This window comes from Amblyraja radiata, chromosome 4 (genome assembly GCF_010909765.2).
Source record: "Amblyraja radiata isolate CabotCenter1 chromosome 4, sAmbRad1.1.pri, whole genome shotgun sequence".
Classification (NCBI taxonomy): Eukaryota; Metazoa; Chordata; class Chondrichthyes; order Rajiformes; family Rajidae; genus Amblyraja; species Amblyraja radiata.
The window spans coordinates 43,710,899-43,734,321 of NC_045959.1; the positions used below are offsets into that span (position 1 = coordinate 43,710,899).

The 23,423-nt window shown below is 42.8% G+C and overlaps 1 protein-coding gene across 6 annotated transcripts in view; it reads right to left on the bottom strand.

Moving 5' to 3' along the window:
• The window catches only part of hnf4g (hepatocyte nuclear factor 4 gamma), a 142,184-nt gene that overhangs the window by 4,151 nt on the left and 114,610 nt on the right, over positions 1-23,423 (bottom strand). For all 6 annotated transcript variants that reach the window (XM_033019270.1, XM_033019273.1, XM_033019268.1 and 3 more), the window contains 4 exons: positions 16,503-16,590; positions 16,243-16,395; positions 9,445-9,681; positions 928-1,050 (listed from right to left, as the gene is read on the bottom strand). In XM_033019270.1, the coding sequence (XP_032875161.1) occupies positions 928-1,050; positions 9,445-9,681; positions 16,243-16,395; positions 16,503-16,590 (601 nt within the window). The remainder of the gene's footprint in view (positions 1-927; positions 1,051-9,444; positions 9,682-16,242; positions 16,396-16,502; positions 16,591-23,423) is intronic.

Genomic DNA, 23,423 nt, shown 5'->3' on the forward strand with positions numbered 1-23,423 from the left:
AGGTCTTCTACATATTCGTAGGAGGTTCTCTACATAGTTGAAGGAGGTCGTTGGAGGTGTTATACTTCGGCGATACAACAAGACCATGACACTTTTTTAAAACTCTCCTAAACTCTTCTAAACTCGCCAATTAGGTCGCTGCAGTGGGACAGGTCCTTTAAGGCTATCCAGATCTCTATCCAATTCAGCTTTGTTCTCCCCAACACTCCCACTCTCTGCAACTTAAAATACGCTTGTTTGATTACTATTCTAGTTTTGATGAAGGATCATCAACCTGAAATATTAACTCTGCTTCTCTTTCTGAGTGTCCCATTCAGTATTTCCATTATTGTTAGTTTGTTTCAGATTTCCACCAGCCCTAGTCTTTTTTTCATTTCACATGCCATTTCTCTTTTTGCAGAACCTTCTTTCAAATACATTGTGTTGATTTACAGTATCATAATGCAATAACAATATATTTGCTGTGAAAATATTATATATGAATATACTGTAGTTTAGAGTTTAGAGATACAGCGCAGATACAGCTCAGCCCACCGAGTCCGCGCCGAACAGCGATCCCCGCACATTAACACTATCCTTCCTACACTAGAGACAATTTACACTTACATCAAGCCAATTAGCCTACAAACCTGTACGTCTTTGGTGTATGGGAGGAAACCGAAGATCTTGGAGAAAACCCACACAGGTCACGGGGAGAACGTACCAACTCCCTACAGACTGCACCCATAGTCAGGATCGAACATGGGTCTCTGGCACGTGTAAGGCAGCAACTCTACCGCTGTGCCACTATGCCTTGCATGTAGTTACTTCCTCATTGTTATTACTGCTTTGTATATTATTAAGGATGCTAATATTTTCATAAAAGTGTCAAACTATTGTAAAGACTACAGACAATTGGTAACATTAAAATGAAAGAAAAATACATACATATCTGTTGACTGTGAGTTGCTGTAGGAATTGAACTGATCAAAATGGTTTGGCCCGTTATGGGATCCTGGGCTACATGAGGGTTTAAAGGATGATGGAGATGACTTGCTTCATTAGTTGTACCTGTAAAACGGAAAAATAGAAGAACAACCTATAATATGAGTAGGAAAAAACTGCAGATGCTGGTTTAAATCGAAGATAGACACAAAATGCTGGAGTAACTCTCCAGGAGAGTCTCTGGAGAGAAGGAATGGGTGACGTTTCGGGTCGAGAAATAAGTAGTGGGCACAATAACACGTCTTGAAATTAACTCAAGGCATAGATTTAACATACATAGAACCAAATTATTGTGGGCACACAAATTAGTATGTTCTGGCAAAATACACGGAACTTTTTAAATTGCAAATAATCATGTTGATTCCACATGAGCTTCAAACATTTTCTCTCAGTCTATATATTCCACAATGTAAACATCAGCAAACGTTTGCTGATCTAACCCTAACACTAACTTTTCTGAACATAACATTCATTAAAATTGCAAAAGGCTACTAATGAATAGTCAAGGCGCATTCACATACACAAGTATCATACTGTTCTCTTTAAGCTGCTCCGCTATTTAATAAGAACTGATAATGGCAGATCTGACTGTAATCTCAAATCCACATTCCGGTATATCCATAGTAAAACTTAACCTCCTTGTTTACAAGAATCTATCTACTCCAGCCTTCAAAATATTCAATGACCAAGAGGATTCTCCTAAACTTCTGCAGGTGCACGGTAGAGAGCATTCTGACTGGTTGCATCATGGCCTGGTTCGATAACTTGAAAGTCCAGGAGCGAAAAAGACTACAAAAAGTTGTGACCACTGCCCAGTCCATCACCGGCTTTGACTTCCTCACTGTCGAAGGGATCTATCGTAGTCTCTGCCTCAAAAAGCTAGCCAAAATAATCAAGGACCCACATCATCCTGGCCACACACTTATCTCACCACTGCCATCAGGAAGAAGGTACAGGAGCCTGAAGACTGTAACGTGCAGGTTCAGGAACAGCTCCTTCCCCACAGCCTTCAGGCTATTATACACAACAACAAATAAGCTCTGAGCTCTGAACTGCAAAAGACTATTATTATTTGTTATTTGCACTATATTTGTTATTTATTGAACTTTTTCTTTTTTTCCCGTTATATACAATGTTTACATATTCACATATTCTGTTGTGCCGCAGCAAGTAAGAATTTAATTGTCCCGTCCGGGACATATGACAATAAAACACTCTTGATTCTTGACTCGACTATTCCATCACTCTTTTACAAAGACTGATCCAACTCAATCGACATATTCGCAGATGACACCACCGTAGTAGATTTGATATCAAATAATGATGAGACGTAGTACAGGAAGAAGATTGAGAACCTTGTAATTTGGTGCCAAGGCACTAATGCCTCCTTCAAAGATAGACACACAATGCTGGAGTAACTCAGCAGGACAGGCAGCATCTTTGAAGAGAAGGAATGGGTGAGGTTGCGGGTCGAGACACTTCTTCACACTGCCTCCCTCAATGTCAACAAGACATTCAGGAAGTGATGCAGTACACACACAAGCAGTACTTTGATGGCATATTATAGATATTGTTGAAAGCTTTAAGTTCAAGAATAAATTTCACCAGTAATTTGTGCTGGACCAGCCACATCAAACCTATGGCCAAGAGAACATTCCATTGCCTTTACTTCCTTGAAAATGCAGAGAATTGTGGCCCAGATGATCATGCACACCAACCTCTTCCATTAACTCCATATACACTTCACGCTGGCTTGGCAAGGCTGCCAGCATAATCAAGGACGAATCTCATGCTGATCACTCTCTCTTCTCCCCTCTCCCATCCGGCAAGAGGTACAGAATATACAAACGTCTAGATTCAAGGACAGTTTCTTCCCCATCGTTATCAGGTAGCTGAACAGTGTGCTCGTCAGCTATATAGTGGTCCTAACCTCCCATCTACCTCATTGGAGACCTCTGAATGATCTTTAATCAGATATTATCAGACTTTATCTAGCACTATATGTTGTACCTTTATCCTTTAGCAATGCACTGTGGACGGCTTGATTGTAATCATATATTCTCTTTGACTCGATAGCACACCAAACAAAAGCTTTCTCACACTACCACGGTATGCATAACAGTCATAGAGTAAATCAAAAGTAAACCCTCAGACAGAAACAAAATATCACCTTGTATCTCTCATAAATTAATGAATCCTTATATTTCAACTGTGACTGCAGGATCAAGAGACTTCCACAAGGGGAAATATCCTTTCCAATATGTTTCAATTGCATTCAGAACCTTTTTCCCCAGGGTGAAAATGTCAAAGGCTAGTGGACATAACTTAAGCTGAGGGGGACAGAGCATAAAAAAGATGTGCAAGGCACATTTTGTTTTCATAGAGAGCGGTAGGTGCTTGGAAATTGATGTTGGGCGTGGTGGTGAAAGCAGACATGATAGTGGCATGCAAGAGGCTTTTGGGTAGGCACATGGATTTGCATGGAACATAGGGATATGGATCACGTGCAGGCAAAGGAGATTAGTTTAACTAGGCATCATTTTCAGTACGGACATTGTTGGTCATAGGACCTGCTCCTGAACGGTATTGTTCTATGTTCTATGTATGAAATCACCTGTCACTTTTCAGGCTATGCAAGCATTGCCTCTCTAATCTTTCATCCTAAACTAACAGTGTTACAATGTTACAGTTGAATAAAGGGGATTATGGGGTCATGAGGGAGGTGCTGGCCAAAGTTGACTGGAAAGATACCCTAGCAGGGATGACAGTGGAACAACAATGGCAGGTACTTCTAGGAATAATACAGAAGGTGCAGGATCAGTTCATTCCTAGGAGGAAGAAAGATTCCAAGGGGAGCAAGGGGCTACCGTGGATGACAAGGGACGTCAGGGACAGTATATAAATAAAAGAGAAGTACAATGTTTGTTTGTTTCCAATTGTTTCCGATGTTGGGGAAGTCCAGAACAAGGGGTCACAGTTTAAGGATAAGGGGGAAATCTTTTAGGACCGAGATGAGGAAAACATTTTTCACACAGAGAGTGGTGAATCTTTGGAATTCTCTGCCACAGAAGGTAGTTGAGGCCAGTTCGTTGGCTATATTTAAGAAGGAGTTAGATGTGGCCCTTGTGGCTAAAGAATTCAGGCGGTATGGAGAGAAGGCAGGTACAGGATACTGAGTTGGATGATCAGCCATGATCATATTGAATGGCGGTGCAGGCTCGGAGGGCCAAATGGCCTACTCCTGCACCTATTTTCTATGTTTCTATGTTTCTAATGTAGCAAAGATGAGCGGGAAGCAAGAGGATTGCGTAATGTTTAAAGAGAAACAGAAGATAACTAAAAAGACAATATGGGGAGAAAAGGTGAGGTATGAAGGTAAGCTAGTCAAGAATATAAAGGAGGATAGTAAAAGCTTCTTTAGGTATGTGAAGAGGAAAAAACTAGTTAAGACCAAAGTTGGACCTTTGAAGACCAAAAAAGGTGAATTTATTATGGGGAACAAGGAAATGGCAGATGAGTCGAAAAGGTACTTTGGATCCGTCTTCACTAAGGAGGACACAAACAATTTTTCCTGATATAGTAGTGGCCAGGGAATCTGGGGTGACGGAGGAACTGAAGGAAATCCACATTAGGCAGGAAATGGTGTTGGGTAGACTGATGGGACTGAAGGCTGATAAATCCCCAGGGCCTGATGGTCTGCATCCCAGGGTACTTAAGGAAGTGGCTCTAGAAATTGTGGATGCATTGGTGATAATTTTCCAATGTTCTATAGACTCAGGATCAGTTCCTGTGGATTGGAGGGTAGCTAATGTTATCCCACTTTTTAAGAAAGGCGAGAGAGAGAAAACAGGGAATTATAGACCAGTTAGCCTGACATCAGTGGTGGGGAAGACGCTGGAGTCAATTATAAAAGATGAAATAGCCGCACATTTGGATAGCAGTAACAGGATCGGTCCAAGTCAGCATGGATTTACGAATGGGAAATCATGCTTGACTAATCTTCTGGAATTTTTTGAGGATGTAACTAGGAAAATGGACAAGGGACAGCCAGTGGATGTAGTGTACCTGGACTTTCAGAAAGCATTTGCCCACTAGTCCCACATAGGAGACAAGTGGGAAAAATTAGGGTACAGGGTATTGGGGGTAGAGTGCTGACATGGACCGAAAATTGGTTGCCAGACAGGAACCAAAGAGTAGGGATTAATGGGTCCCTTTCAGAATGACAGGCAGTGACTAGTGGGGTACCGCAAGGCGCTGGGACTGCAGCTATTTATAATATACATCAATGATTTGGATGAAGGGATTCAAAGTAACATTAGCAAATTTGCAGATGACACAAAGCTGGGTGGCAGTGTGAACTGTGAGGAGGATGCTATGAGAATGCAGGGTGACTTGGACAGGTTGGGGGAGTGAGCGGATGCATAGCAGATGAAGTTTAATGTGGATAAATGTGAGGTTATCCACTTTGGTATAAAAAACAGGAAGGTAGATTACTATCTAAATGGCGTCAAGTTGAGAAAAGGGGAAGTAGAACGGGATCTGGTGGTCCTTGTTCATCAGTCTATGAATGTAAGCATGCAGGTTCAGCAGGTAGTGAAGAAAGCGAATGGCATGTTGGCCTTCATAACAAGAGTCGTCGAGTATGGGAGCAAAGAGGTCCTTCTGCAATTGTATAGGGCCCTAGTGAGACCACACCTGGAGTATTGTGTGCAGTTTTGGTACCCTAATTTGAGGAAGGACATTCTTGCTATTGAGGGAGTTGTAGGTTTACAAGGTTAATTCCCAGGATGGCGGAACTGTCATACGCTGAGAGAATGCAGCGGCTGGGCTTGTACACTGTGGAGTTTAGAAGGATGAGAGGGAATCTTATTGAAACATATAAGATTGTTAAGGGTTTGGACACGCTAGAGGCAGGAAACATGTTCCCGATGTTTGGGGAGTCCAGAACCAGGGGCCACAGTTTAAGAATAAGGGGTAAGCCATTTAGAACGGAGATGATGAAACACTTTTTCTCACAGAGAGTGGTGAGTCTGTGGAATTCTCTGCCTCGACAGTGGAGGCCGGTTCTCTGGATACTTTAAAGAGAGAGCTAGATAGGGCTCTTAAAGATAGCGGAGTCAAGGGATATGGGGAGAAGGGAGGAATGGGGTACAGATTGGGGATGATCAGCCATGATCACATTGAATGGTGTTGCTGGCTCGAAGGGCCGAATGGCCAACTCCTGCACCTATTGTCTATTGTCTAACTCACCCATGTCAGGTATTAATCCCATTATCCTTTTCTCCGAACAGCTTTCACCACATTTAACATTCAACATACAAAATGAGTTGATGCTGCAGTAGTTTGTCTGTGTGATTGCTAGAATGTACATAATTTATGAACTGTGCTTTATGAAACTTCAACTTGAACACCGAATATAACAAAGGTGAGTTGACGCAATCACTACATGGAGTTAATGATCAGCTGTGTTTGCTTATTTTTTTAGACTAAAATTATGCAAATAATAGGGTTAAGAATAGAAACAAATACTTGTTCGATTTAAAAAAAAGAATGATTCAATGGGTATGGCTCTGCAAAGTAATGTCACCACTCAATCCCATCATTGCTCAGATTGTCCTAATTATTGCAACTTTTGAGATGAATAAAAACACTATCCAGTCTAGAATGGAAAGGTACGAAAAATTCATGCGAAAGAACTATGACATATCATGAAATACATTAATGAGATGTCTGTATAGTCACAGTTGCTATGTGACTAAGGTGGGATTGTAAATGCAATATTTGTGAGAACTATAATCACTCAACCACTGAACTTTGCATCATTTAAGGCTATAAACAGCACCAAGATATTGCCACATTGTTAAAAGGTTAATGCTTCCACTAAAATGTTGAACAGTGTACAAAATCTGCACGGGTAATCATCCATGTGCCAAATTCAATTTTCAGGTCAAGGTACCAACTAAATAAAAGACCTTAAGCCAAAACATCCCTTAACAGCTTGCATCCATATACCAGAAGCAAGCTGGGTAAGTGCTATAACAGTCCCAATAACATTTTCCAAAACTGTGGTAAATAACATTATGCCAGAAGACTGGAAGTTATAACAAGACAAGAATAAGCTCTCATATTCTAGATTAGTTTATCTTAATTAACTAATGTGGGCGCCACAATGACATAACCGGTAAAGCTGCTGAATCACAACATGAGGTTCGATTCCGACCTCGCGTGCTGCCTGTGTGGCGTTTACACGTTCTCCCTGTAACCACGTGGGTTTCCTCCAGATGCTCCAGTATCCTCCCACAAACCATAAACTTGCGGGTTTGTGGGTTAACTAGCCTCTATATACAGCCCCTAATGTGTTGACGATGTGAAAATGGGGTAGCATAGAACTAGTGTGAATTAGTGAATTATGGTTGAGAGACACAAATTGCTGGAGTAACTCAGTGGGTCAGGCAGCATCTCTGGAGAAAAAGGATGCTACCTTTTATGGTTGATGTGGACTTGGTGGGTCAAAGGGTCTGTTTCTGTGCTGTATCTCTAAACTAAATTCAATTCAATTTTTTAAAATATATTAGCCTAAAATCATCGATTAAACTCACTATAATCTGTGAGATGGATAAATGAAGGATGTAGACCTTCAAAAAGCTTTTAAGGTCGTATCGTTTAAGAGACAGTGCAATGATAATGAAACATGGCATTAATGTGTCTATCTCAAACATAACATAGCTGCAGAAAGGAGAATAAGGGTAAGAAACTTATCAAACTTGAAATGTGGAATTTTGTAAATGGCACTATTATCCACTTTACAGATATAATTTATCTAGATTGTGGAGTTATGGAAACAATATTAGATGCCACCGTTGGAATAGGCATGGTAGATTGTGGTGAAGATTGTGACTTCAAGAAGACATAGAGGTTATGAAGCAGGCAGAGAGGGAATGGGGCATTGAATGAATGCATGTTTTAAAGCATAATTCTAATCAGGAAATATGCTTTCCACAATAAAAAATGGGGAGGAGGGATCTTGGTGCGCAGATGAATGTTTTTCCAGGTAATTGACAAGCAGACATATCCATCAGCTAGGAAAATGAATACAATTTACTATCCGGTAGCATATAGAGTAAAAAAGTAGGAGAGTAATACAGGACCCTGATGTGTCCACAGTTAGAAGTTATGTTTTGGCTATTCCATTATTGAAAGCATGCAAAAGCGATGGACATGGTATAAACCTTTTTAGCTGAACACGGCCTCAGTGAGGAGAAACTCCAGGCTTTTCATGTGAGTCGGTACGGTTAATGGGTATCTATATAGACCATTGATCATTTGAAATAACAGAATCTGCACTTGTTTTGTTTGTGCCACAGTATGCAACCCATTGACACGATGCATCAGAGTGATAGAACACAAGGAATATCTTACACAGTGTTCCAATTTCACGAGTTTGAAATTGACAGAGCGGTAAAAACATTTCATTACAGGAGGTGGACATGTCAGCAGGCCAGTCAACCTCCGCTTGAATTGGAGGAGAGGTTGAAAGAAGCATTGGCAAAGGAATGGGAAAGGTTCATCATGCTCTGAACCACTCATCCCAGGGGAAACATAGGAAGCTCATTAAAAAATATATATAAGTGAACGAAGCAGAGTGTTTCAGAGTAATAAATTACCTTTGAACTACGAACGTTCAATTTTCTGGGAAAACATGGCAACTCTAATCTGTGAAATGAGTGCTGTGGATTTATGTGGAACTACATTGAACATACATCATGGAAACGGAACAATCAACCCAACTTCACATTTGAGCCGGTTCCAGCCTTCCTCATCCGACTTAAACATGTAACTGTGTTGGAAGGAACTACAGATGCTGGTTTAAACCGAAGATAGGCAAAAAAAGCTGGAGTAACTCAGCGGGTCAGACAGCATCTCTGGAGGAAAAATTAATAGGTGACATTTTGGGTCGAGACCCTTCTTTGGACCATTTCTCGGACCCATCATAAGAGCATCTGACTTACCTTTTAATGTTCTAAATACTCCTTTTGATTTAATGGATGTTACAGTATTTCATTGTAATTGTTGGATTTCGCTAATCTGCAAAAGTGAAAACTCTCTTTTTGTCTCCACTGCATCAAAACTATTGCTAATTTCAAAAACCATTGCTTACTCCTCAACCTTCTCTTTTCAAGAAAAAGTAGCCCAGTTTGTTTTAGATTGCAAGAAAACCTCAACTTTGACGAGGTTTGAGGATTTTCTCATTGACTACCAATGCTACGGCATAAAAGCTCTCCAAGTGTATCTGGGTATCTATCGGATGCAGATGATTTGAATTCAAGAAGGAAATACCCAGCAAAATTATTGAGCTAAAGAAGCAAGGCACGAAAACACTGGAGCCTCTGAGGGTCACAAAAGATTAATTAGTAAACAGGCTTGTACCACTACCTTCAGCCGATAAAGAAAAGCACGTACCTCCCAGCAGCATTTCTTGGAGCAAGTTGTCAATCTTAGCTAGTCCAAAAAGTTTGACAAATTGAATTTGTTCAATCATTTGCCAGGTTATACTCTGAAGAGTTGGCAACAGCAGCAGCAGTTCCCCGAATCGTCCTCGAGAATCATACTGTCGATCATTAATGTAATCCTCCAAACTAACTTGCACTTGATAACGCATGCTCTTGATTTTTGTTGGATCATTTAGAGCTTTTGCATCTGCAGAAAAATAATTTCAGATGAAATAAAATGTACACGCATATTTGAAACTCGGAGAAAAACAGCATCGGTAGTCCAATGAGGACATATGTATTGCTCAATACAGCTGAGTTTACAGGTTGCAGATTTGTTTAATAAAATGTCGTAAGCAAAAAGAATGCGTTGTTGTGCTTGTGACATATTTTTAAACAGAAGAGGTGATATTGCCGCCGCTGCAATTAAGGGACAAAAATAACGACTGTATGTCATTTACCAAATTTATAAACTCACCACATTGCCAAGCTATTGAATTAATACTCAGATTTCTAAGTTAAATCTTTTAGGCTTAATTTAGTTTAGAGGTACGGTATCATCCTTCAGCCCACCAAGTCCACGCCATCCATTGATCACTCACTCATTCTAGTTCTATGTTCTCATCCACTCCCTTCACAGGGGCATTTACAGAGGCTAATTAACCTACAAACCCACACATCTTTGGGATATGGAAGGAAACCAGAGCACCCGGGGGAAACCCATGTGGTCACAGGGAGAATGTGAAAATTCTGCACAGACAGCACCCTAGGTCAGAATTGAAGCTGGGTCTCTGGCACTGTGAAGCAGCAGTTCTACCATCTGCGACTGTCTCCTCCCCGCCTCCCCATCCCCACAGGTCCAGATCGGGCTTGACCAGCCACAAAAGAGGCTTCAGAAGCTGAATAGTGGTCTCCTGTATCCAGTAACTGTAACACACGAGAGGTAGGAACTTTTTAAGGAGTGGAAGGAACTGCAGACGCTGGCATCTTGAGAAAAACACAGAGTGGTGGAGGAACAATGGGTCAGGCAGAATGTGGGGAAGGAATAAACAGGTGACATTTTGGGTTGAGGCCCCTCTTCAGTCTGAAGAGGTGTCCCAACCTGAAACATCGTCTGTCTTTCCCTTCAAGATGCGGCTTGACCTGCCCAGTTTGCCAGCACTTTGTGTCTTATTATCTGAATACCTAGCTCAAATCTATCTACACCTAGAGAGCCTGTGAAAGGATTTCATGAGACAGTTTTTGCAGCTCAGATGTTTTCTAGAATTATTGTTGATTGCGACAGATTTTAGGTCTAATTCATTACCTGAAGCTATGTGTGTTTGAAAAGATACACTGTTGTACACCACCACGCATTTCACAGCCATGTTCCCACCCTTAGCTTGAACCTAATGGCAGTTTACAAATGTTCAAAATACTTTGAGAAGCATTTTCATTCAATTTCCACTTGTTTGGAATCATATTTAGGCAACCGTCAATAATCATGCAAATGAAATCATATCTAACATGCTGACAATCAGAGTGATGAGGCATTCAACAAAAAGGTATATGTGTTGATTATCTGAATGTAGATCCTGCCTCCCTGGGCCTCAGCACATACACACGCTCACGTTATTCTTTGTCAACCTAGATGTTCTTGGATATTCGTGGCGCACTTACATCCATGTTCAGCTCAGCGTATATAGTTTGAAATTAAGCAATTTCTTGGCTTGGTTTTGTATAACGGCTGACTGAATCGATAGTATTGTTTTGTATTAACTCTCAATGAAATTAAAATGTCACCATTGTACCTTTAGATATACACTAGACCAAGTGCAGACCCGTTGGGTCTGTTTCCCCAACGGCGTTTGCGGGGGTGGGGGGGGGGGGTGAGAAGAGGGGAGGGAGGGGAGAGGAGGAGGAGGAGGAGGAAACGGGATAGATTGGAGAGGGAAAGGAGAGCGGGGTAGGGGATGAGAGATGGGGAGAGAGATGTGGGGGAGGGGGGATGGGGAAGATGGGGAGGAGGGAGGGAGGGGAGAGGGGTGGGGAGAGAGGGGAAGAGTGGGGAGGGAGAGTGGGGAAGGGGGAGAGAAGTGGCAGAGTGGGGAGGGAGGAGGAGAGGGGTAGGGGGAGTGATGGAAGAGGGACAGAGGGATAGGGGAAGGGGGTGGGGGGAGAGAGGGAAGGGGGTGGGGTAGAGAGGGAAGGGGGGTGGGGGAGAGAGGGATGGCAGAGCGGTGAGGAGGGGGAGGAAAGAGTGGGAGAGAAGTGGTAGAGTGGGGAGGGAGGGAGGGGTAGAGGGGTAGCGGGAGTGGTAGAAGAGGGACGGGGGAGTGGTTGGAAGAGGGACAGAGGGGAAGGGGTGGGGGAGAGAGGGGAAGGGAGCGGAAGAGAGAGGGGTGGGGGAGGGAGAGGCGTCGGGTAAGGGGATAGAAGTGGAAGAGTGGGGAGGGAGGGGTAGCGGGAGTGGTGAAAGAGGGACAGAGGGGTAGGGGTAAGGGGGTGGTGGTAGAGAGGGAAGGGGGTGGGGGAGAGAGGGATGGGTGGGAGAGGGAGAGGGGTGAGGAGAGGGAAACATAGAAGCATGGAAGCAGGAGTAGGCCATTCGGCCCTTCGAGCCTGCACCACCATTCAATATGATCATGGCTGATCATCCAACTCAGTATCCTGTACCTGCCTTCTCTCCGTACCCCCTGATCCCTTTAGCCACAAGGGCCACATCTAACTCCCTCTTAAATATAGCCAATGAACTGACCTCAACTACCTTCTGTGGCAGAGAGTTCCAGAGACTCACCACTCTCTGTGTGAAAAATGTTTTCCTCATCTCAGTACTAAAGGATTTCCCCTTTATCCTTAAACTGTGACCCGCTTGTCCTGGACTTCCCCAACATCGGGAACAATCTTCCTGCATCAGACAAATGCAATTCAGGACTTTTCTCTTCACAAGCAAAGTCAGAATGACGGTTAGTGAAGAATTCGAATATTCGCTGAGCGTTCAGATGCTGCGCGCGCCTTCTGCACCACCGGGGGTGGGGGGGAGCGTGTGTCGTCACACACAAAGATCTTGTAGCGGAGAGCTCCGCTATAAGATCTTTGGTCACATACTAAGCACGCGCCTCCACAAACAGATGAGCGTCTTCTTGAATGGAGAGCGCGTGGCCGCCTCCACAAACAGTCACACACACTGAGGACCCGCCCCCACAAAAAATATTTTGTGAGGAAGGGGAGGAGGAGGGTGGAGAGGGAGAGGGGGAGGGGGGGGGAGAAGAGGATGGGGGAGAGAGGTGAAGGGGGGGGAGCGGTTGGAGCGGGCGTGCATGAGTCGAGAGAAGAGAAAAGGGCAGAGAGAGAGAGAGAGGCTGGTATAACAACAAAAAAGCTGGATAAACTCAGCGGGTGCAGCAGCATCTATGGACCGAAGGAAAAGGGCAAAGTTTTTGGCCGAAACCCTTCTACCGGGTTTCGGCCAAAAACGTTGACCATTCAATTCGCTCCATAGATGCTGCCACACCCACTGAGTTTATCCAGTTTTTTTTATGTCTACCTTCGATTTTCCAGCATCTGTAGTTCCTTCTTAAAGACAGAGATTGTGCACGGTAAGGGAATGAGGAGGGAGAGGGGGAAGAGTGTGGAGGGAGGGGGAGAGTGGGATTGGAGGGGGAGAGGGGTGGGGGGAGAGAGAAGTGGAAGAGAGGGGAGGGAGGGAGGGAGGGGGAGAGGGGTAGCAGGAGTGGTGGAAGAGGGACAGGGGGAGTGGTGGAAGAGGGACAGAGGGGTATGGGAAGGGGTGGGGGAGAGAGGGGAAGGGAGGGTGTGTGAGGGAGGGAGAGGGGTGGGGTAAGGGAAGAGAAGTGGGAGAGGGAGGGGTAGGGTGAGTGGTGGAAGAGGAACAGAGGGGAAGGGGGCGGGGAGAGAGGGAAGGGGTGGGGGAGAGAGGGATGGAAGAGGGGTGAGGAGAGGGAGAGGGGGAGGAGAGAAGGGGGAGAGAAGTGGGAGAGAAGTGGAAGAGTGGGGAGGGAGGGAGGGGTAGCGGGAGTGGTGGAAGAGGGACGGGGGAGTGGTGGAAGAGGGACAGAGGGGTAGGGGAAGGGGTGGGACAGGGAGGGGAAGAGAGAGGGGTCAGGGAGGGAGAGGGGTGGGGTAAGGGGAGAGAAGTGGAAGAGTGGGGAGGGAGGGGTAGAGGGGCTGGTGGAAGAGGGACAGAGGGGTAGGGGAAGGGGACGGGGGGAGAGAGGGAAGGGGGTGGGGTAGAGAGGGAAGGGGGGTGGGGAGAGAGTGATGGGTGGGAGAGGAAGAGGGTTGAGGAGAGGGAAACATAGAAACATAGAAATTAAGTGCAGGAGTAGGCCATTCGGCCCTTCTAGCCTGCACCACCATTCAATATGATCATGGCTGATCATCCAACTCAGTATCCTGTACCTGCCTTCTCTCCATACACAAGGGCCACATCTAACTCCCTCTTAAATATAGCCAATGAACTGACCTCAACTACCTTCTGTGGCAGAGAATTCCAGAGATTCACCACTCTCTGTGTGAAAAATGTTTTTCTCATCTCTGTCCTAAGATACCCCCTCAATCTTCTAAAATCTAGCGAGTACAACGCGAGTCTATCCAGTTTTTCTTCATTTGAAAATCCTGACATTCCAGGAATCAGTCTGGTGAACCCTCTCTGTACTCCCTCTATGGCAACAATGTATTTGAGCATTGGGCATTGTGACATCACACAATGGAACGTTCACCAGGGGCTGGGGCTCCTGCAAAGGCATATGTAAATTGATCCATTCCGATTGGACATATGTGAACATTGGGCATTGTGACATCACACGTTGGAACGTTCACCATGGGCTGGGGCTCCTGCAAAGGCATATGTAAATGAATGCATTCCGATTGGACATCTGTGAGCATCAGGCATTGTGACATCACACAATGGAACGTTCATCAGGGGCTGGGGCTGGTGCTGCTTCTATGGGTGCGAAGCCAGTTTATTTTTGAAATATTGGGGGGGGGGGGGAAGGATTTGATTAAAAATGTGTTCTTAAACATGACGAAATGTAATGAGGAGCGGATACTTAGAAAGAAAAGTGAAATCTCTACCGAAATGGAAAAGATGTCGGCGATTCTGCGTCTGGTTTCGGAGTTGCAGGGAATCAAAGGAAGAAATGCAGCCGGAAGCCGTACATGTAAATGGGTCCATTCCGATTGGACATCTGCGAGCATCGGGCATTGCGATTGGACATCTGCGAGCATTGGGCATTGTGACATCACACGATGGGAACGAATCGAAAGACAGGCAGGCAGCCGGACGGACGGCAGGCGACAGGCACACAGTTTTAAAGATAGATAGATAGATGGTATAAGAAGTAAGTAGTAATTTGAAGATAGGCACAAAAAGCTGGAGTAACTCACTGGGTCATACAGCATCTCTGGAGAAAAGGAATAAGTAACATTAAAGGGTCGATACCTTTCTTCAGACTGAGAGCCAGGGGAAAGAGGACAAGAGATATAGATAGTGATATAGAGAGATATAGAACAAATGAATATCTGCAGTTCCTTCCAACACATGAATGATAATTTGTAGTCTTATCACAGCTTAGCTCTCTAATGTGACGCCAAATATAGTTTTCAACTTAGTTAACAAATGCAGTTAAATACAATTCCGTGCTACAACTTCCACATGCATTTGCATGGTACCTTTAACTCGATGATAACATCTTAAATTATTACCTAGACTTTTAGATTTTCATTTGCTTACACGTACTTACACAACGAGGTCAACTTTGACAAACAAAATCAATGCTATTGATTCAATCAATCATTACACCCTTTCATGATTATAATATACATCAACTGTAACAGCAATTTAGCCCAAGACAGAAGATAATCTAAAGATATTGGCATGGTGATTGTTTCCACACCCAAAATCTGTGAAATTTGAACTTGATTCTCATATGTGCGAACTTGTTTTGGCCACAAAGACTTTCTAACTACATCTGGATAATGACAAAATGGCGAGTTCATTTAGACCTTCTTAGATATAATTGTCTCAAGTTTTTTTTCATTTATTGCCAGATTGATCAAAGTCAGGAGTTTGGTGCATAAAAGATTTGTTAATGTGGTCATATCTTGAGATAGTATAGTATTGTAAGTACAGCTCCTCCCCAATTTACAAACACCCAACTTATGTACAACCCGTACATATGAACCAATGTTTGGAATACCTACGGCAGGGGTTTGCAGGCATTTTGTGCCATGTGGGAACGATGTCCAAAGCAAATACCTGATTGGTTGTTCGAAACACCCTGGTTTAACTCCTATTTTTCTCTACATTCGCCTTTGTTTTTATTTACATGTATTGCCAGGTAACTGCATTACCAACATGCAAACTTTTCAGTACGTGAACATTTCTCGGGAACAGAACCCCATCGTAACCAGGGGAGGACCTGTAATGTTATAAAATGTTATAAAAACTCTCAACTGGTGGAGACTGGTGGTCACAATAGCACGTTGAGAATATGGGTGTGAGCAGCACTCATGTGGATTTTGTGTATAGGTTCTGATTAGACAAGGAATGTCTTAGGAATGCTAGTTTTGCAATATGATTTCTAGTCGCTGAAACAGCGTTTCATTATCAAAAGGCAGTGAAGCAATTCAAACCCCAACCTCAGCAACTTGAAACTAAAGCTCTAATTCAAGTTCCAAACTACTTGTTTCTCCTCATGATATGCACCATGTCTTGTCACAGTGGCGAAATGCCAAACTTTCCTTTTACGTAAAAATGTGTACAGACCTGGATCGAAGAACACAATTGCTTTCAAACAGGCATATTCATTGTCATCTATCTGAATTTCTTGGAAAGGCTGCACCAACTCATCCAAAATCCTATTTGCCACACGACTAATTTCCATTTCCGGACTGTTGCGATGTATAGCATAATCGTTCCCTGTTCAAAATGGCATAACTGGTCAGTATAGAAGTAAGAATCGCTCACAGTAATTATGCTATTTTAAGTGAAATGCGAAGTTAAAATGAATATAAAGGATTTTTTACCTAGTAATAGGATGTCTTTATACGATGTAGAACGCTTCGCCACTCCAAGCAGCAAGTGTTCCCCAGCATGTGCTCTCAACAAAGCAACCTAGTTTCATAACAAAGATGAGAAATTTAGAAGTATATTACTATTAACTAATGAGGGTTATCTTAGACTATCTATTGACATTGTAGATGAAAAGAGTTTTATTATTATTACTTAATCCAGGTCCTGAGCTTTAACCATGTATTCAGCCATCACTGTATCCTGCTTCACTCACTCCGCCAACACCCTCTCTCAGACCAATAAGCCAATATTGTTAAGGCTTTTCCAAATAGTGAACACACATGGAAATCAGGCAACCTGACCCTTCAACCCTGCCCCACCATTCAATACGATCATGATTCCAATGGAGCAACTTCCCACTCAGCTAAAAATATTTCAATGTTGTCCCCTTTTAATTATTTCAAGTTTGGTCACCTTAGTTGTCACGGCCCAGAAACAAAGCATGATAAGTGCAGGTGGGATGAAGTAAAGTGAGATGGAAACACAGCGCACAGGGCATTCATTAATTCATATTCTCATTCAATACAGAATGATGTTGTAAAGGCGTACGTCACATAATGTTCCAATTCAATTCCCTTTCTGCAAAATCACATCCTACCCACTCCTCCCCTGCACCTCCAAATCGTTATATTCCACCCGCTCCTACAGATAGATGAAGCAATCTGCGCCTCTGAGCAGCTAGATCTGGGCTGATAAATGACCGGTTACAATAACTGATAAATGGTGTTGGCTAAGAATTACAAGAATACAACCTAAAGGAGAGTCCATGAGGGAGAAATGACTGGCCTCTCTACACCAATTCCACCAGATGAGAAACTTACTTCTATAGTATTTGCTTGCACATGAGAATGTAAACAATGTATGAGTTTGCGAGGTGCCATCAGAGTTGCACTGATCAGTAACTGTAATGAGGTTTGTACACTGTATACTCTGTAGACACTATAATGTCTTTATTTATATAGCACATTTTTAGTCAACTTGCATTGACCCCAAAGTGCTTCACACAATTACTTCCATACAGACAGGCAAAGGTGGGTGAAGTGTCTTGCCCAAGGACACACACAGGCAAAGGTGGGTGAAGTGTCTTGCCCAAGGACACAACGACAGTATGCACTCCAAGCGGGATTCGAACCAGCTACCTTCCGGTTGCCAGCCGAACACTTAGCCCATTGTGCCATCTGTCGTCCACTATGTGGTGACGCTGAATGTAATGAATATTTTGGCTGATTGAAGAGGAACCTATCAAGCAGGCTGCTTTGTCGTGCATAGCATTGAACATGTTGAGGGCTTTTGGTGCAATGCAAGTGGAGAATGTGCCATCGTGTTTCTGAAGACAGACAAAATGCTGGAGTAACTCAGAGTGATAGGCAGCATCTCTGGAGAGAAGGAATGGGTGACATTTCAGGTCGAGACTGGGACTGAAAATCGGGGAGAGGGAGTCTAGAGAAATAGAAGGGCAAGGTTGAAAACGACAGATCAATGCAGATGATAAGGAAAAAGTAGAATGGTTCATTGTTAGCTGAGGGGAAGGTGCATGTTTCCGACATGCCTTGAATATTGGAGGGAAGGCTTTGCGGTGGCAGGAGATGAGCTTTTTTCTGCAAGACACCCAGCCTCTGACCTATTTTTGTACCCACAGTATTTGTGACAGTTGGGTTTCAGGTGAATGGTGACACCCCCAGGGTACAAAAAGTTGGGCTTCTTTGATGGTTTTGCTGTTGAATGTCAATTAAAGATAATCAGACTCCTACTTTCTGGGGACAGTCACTGCCCAGCAACTTGGTGATGTGCATTTTACCAGTCATTTATCAGCCCGGATCTGAATGTTGTCCAGATCTAGCTGCCCAGAGGCATTCACTGCTTCACTTACAGAATTGTTGCAAATGAAAAATGAATGTGGTGCAAACATCAGTGAACAAATTCATTCAGACAACTGCACCATCCTACCAACAACTAGAGAGGAGTCCCAAATTACCATCTACCTCATTGGAGACCCTCGGACTATCTTTAATGGGACTTTATCTTGAACTGCTACAGTGCCCTCCATAATGTTTGGGACAAAGACCCATAATTTATGTATTTGCTTCTGTACTCCAAATTTGAGATTTGTAATAGAAAACATCACATGTGGTTAAAGTGCACATTGTCTGATTTTAATAGAGGCCATTTTTATACATTTTGGTTTCACCATGTAGAAATTACAGCAGTGTTTATACATTGTCCCCCCATTTCAGGGCACCATAATGTTTGGGACACAGCAATGTCATGTAAATGAAAGTAGTCATGTTTAATATTTATTTGCATATCCTTTGCATGCAATGATTGCTTGAAGTCTGCGATTCATGGACATCACCAGTTGCTGGGTGTCTTTTCTGGTGATGCTCTGCCAGGCCTGTATTGCAGCCATCTTTAGCTTATGCTTGTTTTGGGGGCAGGTCCCCTTCAGTTTTCTCCAAAAAGGCATGCTCAATTGGGTTCAGATTGGGTGATTGACTTGGCCACTCAAGAATTGACCATTTTTTAGCTTTGAAAAACTCCTTTGTTGCTTTAGCAGTATGTTTGGGATCATTGTCTTGCTGTAGAATGCACCGCAGGCCAATGAGTTTTGAGGCATTTGTTTGAACTTGACCAGATAGGATGTGTCTATACACATCAGAATTCATTATGCTACTACCATCAGCAGTTATATCATCAATGAAGATAAGTGAGCCAGTACCTTCGGCAGCCATACATACCCAGGCCATAACACCCCCACCACTGTGTTTCACAGATGAGGTGGTATGCTTTATGATTTTGGGCAGTTCCTTCTCTCCTCCATACTTTGCTCTTGCCATCACTCTGATATGTTCATCTTTGTCTCATATGTCCACAGACCTTTTTCCAGAACTGTAGTTGCTCTTTTAAGTACTTCTTGGCAAACTGTAACCTGGCCATCCGATTTTTGTGACTAACCAGTGGTTTCCATCTTGCCGTGTAGCCTCTGTATTTCTGTTCATGAAGTCTTCTGCAGACAGTGGTCATTGACAAATCCATACATGACTCCTGAAGAGTGTTTCTGATCTGTCGGACAGGTGTTTGGGTTTTTTTTCTTTGTTATTGAGAGAATTATTCTGTCATCAGCTGTGGAGGTCTACCTTGGTCTGCCAGTCCCTTTGCGATTAGTAAACTCACCAGTGCTCTCTTTCTTCTTAATGATGTTCCAAACAGTTGATTTTGGTAAGCCTAAGGTTCGGCTAATGCCTCTCACAGTTTTATTCCTGTTTCTCAGTCTCATAAAGGCTTCTTTGCCTTTCATTGGCACAACTTTGGTCCTCATATTGATAAACAGCAATAATAGTTTCCAAAGGTGATGGAAAGACTGGAGGAGAAGGTGCTGAGAGCTCTCTTATACCTGCATTAGGACGCATTTAAACACACCTGAGCAATTACAAACGCTTGTGAAGCCATGTGTCCCAAACATTGTGGTGCCCTGAAATGGGGGGACTATGTATAAACACAGCTGTAATTTCTACATGGTGAAACCAAAATGTATAAAAATGGCCTTTAATAAAATCTAACAATGTGCACTTTAACCACATGTGATTTTTTTTCTATTACAAATCTCAAATTGTGTAGTACAGAGGCAAATAAATGAATGATGGGTCTTTGTCCCAAACATTATGGAGGGCACTGTACATATTCCCTTTATCCTGTAACTACACTATGGATGGCTGAATTGTAATTAAGTATAGTCATTCCTCTGACCGGATAGCACACAACGAAAAGCCTTTCACAGTACCTCGGTACATGTGACAATAAACTAAACTAAACTAAATCATTCCTGACCTTATGAAGGAAGGAAGCAGTTGAAGATGTTTGCATCAGGATTAGTACACTGATGAACATCTGCAATGATGTCCCTGGGCTTGGAAAAATGGCTTCTAACAATCACAAATATCTTCCTTATGCATGCAGTCGAGGTCACGACCCGTGACCCGTACTGTTGCCACGCAACACCAACTGGAGTACACGCGGTGAACTGCAGGTAAGCATTTACCATTGTTTCCATTGTAGCGAACCTGTTAAAAAACACCGAAATAGTCAATTTTTGCACTGTTAATAATTATGGAAATTGGGGTAACCGTGAGAGACATTTATCCTACTTCAGAATTCCAAAAGTGAGGAGAAATGACGGTAGAGAGAAGCGATGGCTGAAGGGACAAAAACAGCTAAAGTGGTTGGCGAACATTGGCCGTGCAAATATCAAGATTGAAAATATTGGGAATTATCGCGTTTGCTCACTGCATTTCATCAACAGTAAGGCATTATTTGTGTTTTTTTCTTAATTCCTTTGGTATCTAAAAAGTTTCAGAAGTGATAAATCTGGGTGTAAAATTTTAAAATCGCCCATGGTGCTCAAGTAGTTATTTACATGCAAAAAGAAAACGCTTCTGAAGCACAATTTATCATTTAAAAAATCGCAAACCATACATGGGTTTTAAATTACATTTTACTCAGATGCAAGCCAAGGAATGGCATAATTGTTAGCTGTTAATTGGGCATAATCAGCCTCAGCAAATTAACAATATCTTTGAAAGGGAGTGGGTGTTTAATCTGTCAAGACATTTTATTATTTGCCAAAATATACATCTCAATAGCATACTGATAGAAAACTTACTTTTCCTCACACCACTCGTAAGTCTGGAGATCTTTTTAATGATAAATTTAGCTTCAGAAGCGTTTTATCTTTGCAAGTAAAAACCCACTTCAGAACCATGGGCGATTTAAAAATTTTACAGCCCGAATGATCACTTCTGAAACTTTTTAGATGCCAAAGGAATGAAGAAAAAACACAAATAATGCCTTACTGTTGATGAAATGCAGTGGGCAAATGCGATAATCGCCAATATTTTCAATCTTGATATCTGCACGGCCAATGTTCGCCAACTACTTTAGCTGTTGTTGTCCCTTCACCTCTCGCTTCTCTCCACCATCATTTCTCCTAATTTTTGGAATTCTGAAGTAGGATAAATGTCTCTCAAGCTTACACCGATTTCCACAATTATTTACAGCGCAAAAAATGACAATTTTAGCATTTTTTAACGGGTAAGAAAGTATGCGTTTTGTGTATTAACAGTATATGCCAGAAGCTGCCATGTACTTCACATGGATTGAGCTGCTCCGTGCGTCATGCCCTTTGACCCGATAACCTTACGTGCAACCCCCCTATAAGAGATAAGACCGCACTCATCGAGGTGTTTATCTTTTATATCCTTTCACTTTGACTTCGACTCCTGAGTGCTCCACGCTGTCAAGTGCTGCCTTGGTGCCAAGGGCAGTGCCTCTCACCTCACCTCCAGAATGTTTAGATAAGGACTGTGACTAAGTTTCAAGTGCAATTATCCAAGAGAAACCCAAATGAGAACTGGAAAGTAGGCGCATGATGGAAGAAAGAAAGAGCACACAGAATATAAAACAGCACAGCTCTGAAGAAGGGTCTCGACCCGAAACGTCATCCATTCCTTCTTTCCAGAGATGCTGCCTGTCACGCTGAGTTACTCCAGCCTTTTGTGTCTATCTTCAGCATAGGAACAAGTCGTTGGCCCACAATTTCTGTGCCAAATATAATGCTAATCTCATCTGCCTGCACATGATCCATATCCTTTAATCCTCTGCTTATCCATGTGCCTATCTAAACATTTATTGAGTGCCACTAACGTCTGCCTCCACCACCACCCCTGAAAGCATGTTGCTGGTATCTACCAAGCTCTGTCGACAAAACTCATCCTGTACATCTCCTTTAAACATAGCTCCTCTCACCTTAAAGCTATCCCATCTTGCCCTTGACATTTCCACCCTTGGAACAAGCTTCTGACTGTCTACCTTATCTGTGCCTTTCACAACTTTATATATATCTATCAGGTCTCCCCTCAAACTTCAGAGAAAATAATCCAAGTCTGACCAACCTCTCTTGTGGCTCATGCAGAAGTTTGGAATCTTATTTGGGTCTTTTATACGGCCATAATAAACAAACCAATGGCAATGGGATCCTTAAAAAAATATGACTGCTTATTTCTAATGCACAACAACCATCATTTTAAATGCACTTATCATCAAAGTAATGTGTCTGCATAAACAGAGGCACCCTTTAATCATCTTTAACCACTTCGATCACTGAAGCAATTCAGTGGCATCAGTTAACAAGTGCCGAGCTGTCTGTACAAAGGGAAGGTTCCCCCTGTGGGAACCTCCACTTGGAGATGGCTGTATATGACCTTATTTTTCAAGCAGCTCTTTTCAGCACTTGGAAGCAGGAACAATGAGTGATCTTTGCCCAATTTATTGTTACACTCCAACTGTGCGCACACCCCAGCAATATCAGGTCACATAACATTGCCCTTTTGGCTTCTTAAACATCAGTTTTACATCATTGGGCACATCAGCACATAGAATCTACCAACGGTCCACCAAAAATGTTTCTACAAAAAGCTTATGCGTATTGCATAATAAAAAATATGGACGTATAGTATCCGACTATATTTCTTAGAACAATTTAATCAGCTTCAACAAGTATATTTATATGGTGCCTTTAATACAATTGAACATTCTGCAGGCTTCATAAATAGTCTTTAGATTTTTAGGCTTTAAAGATCACTGAGTCCGTGGCGACCACCAATCACCCTGTACACTAACACTATCATGCACACTAGGGACAATTTTACAATGTTACCGGCCAATTAACCTACAAATCTGTACATCCTTGGAGTGTGGGAGAAAACCAGAGCACCTAGAGAAAACCCACATAGTCATAGGGAGACTGTTCAACCTCCTTACAGACAGTACTTGTAGTCAGGGTCAAACCTGGGTCTCTGGCGCTGTAAGGCAGCAACTCTCCC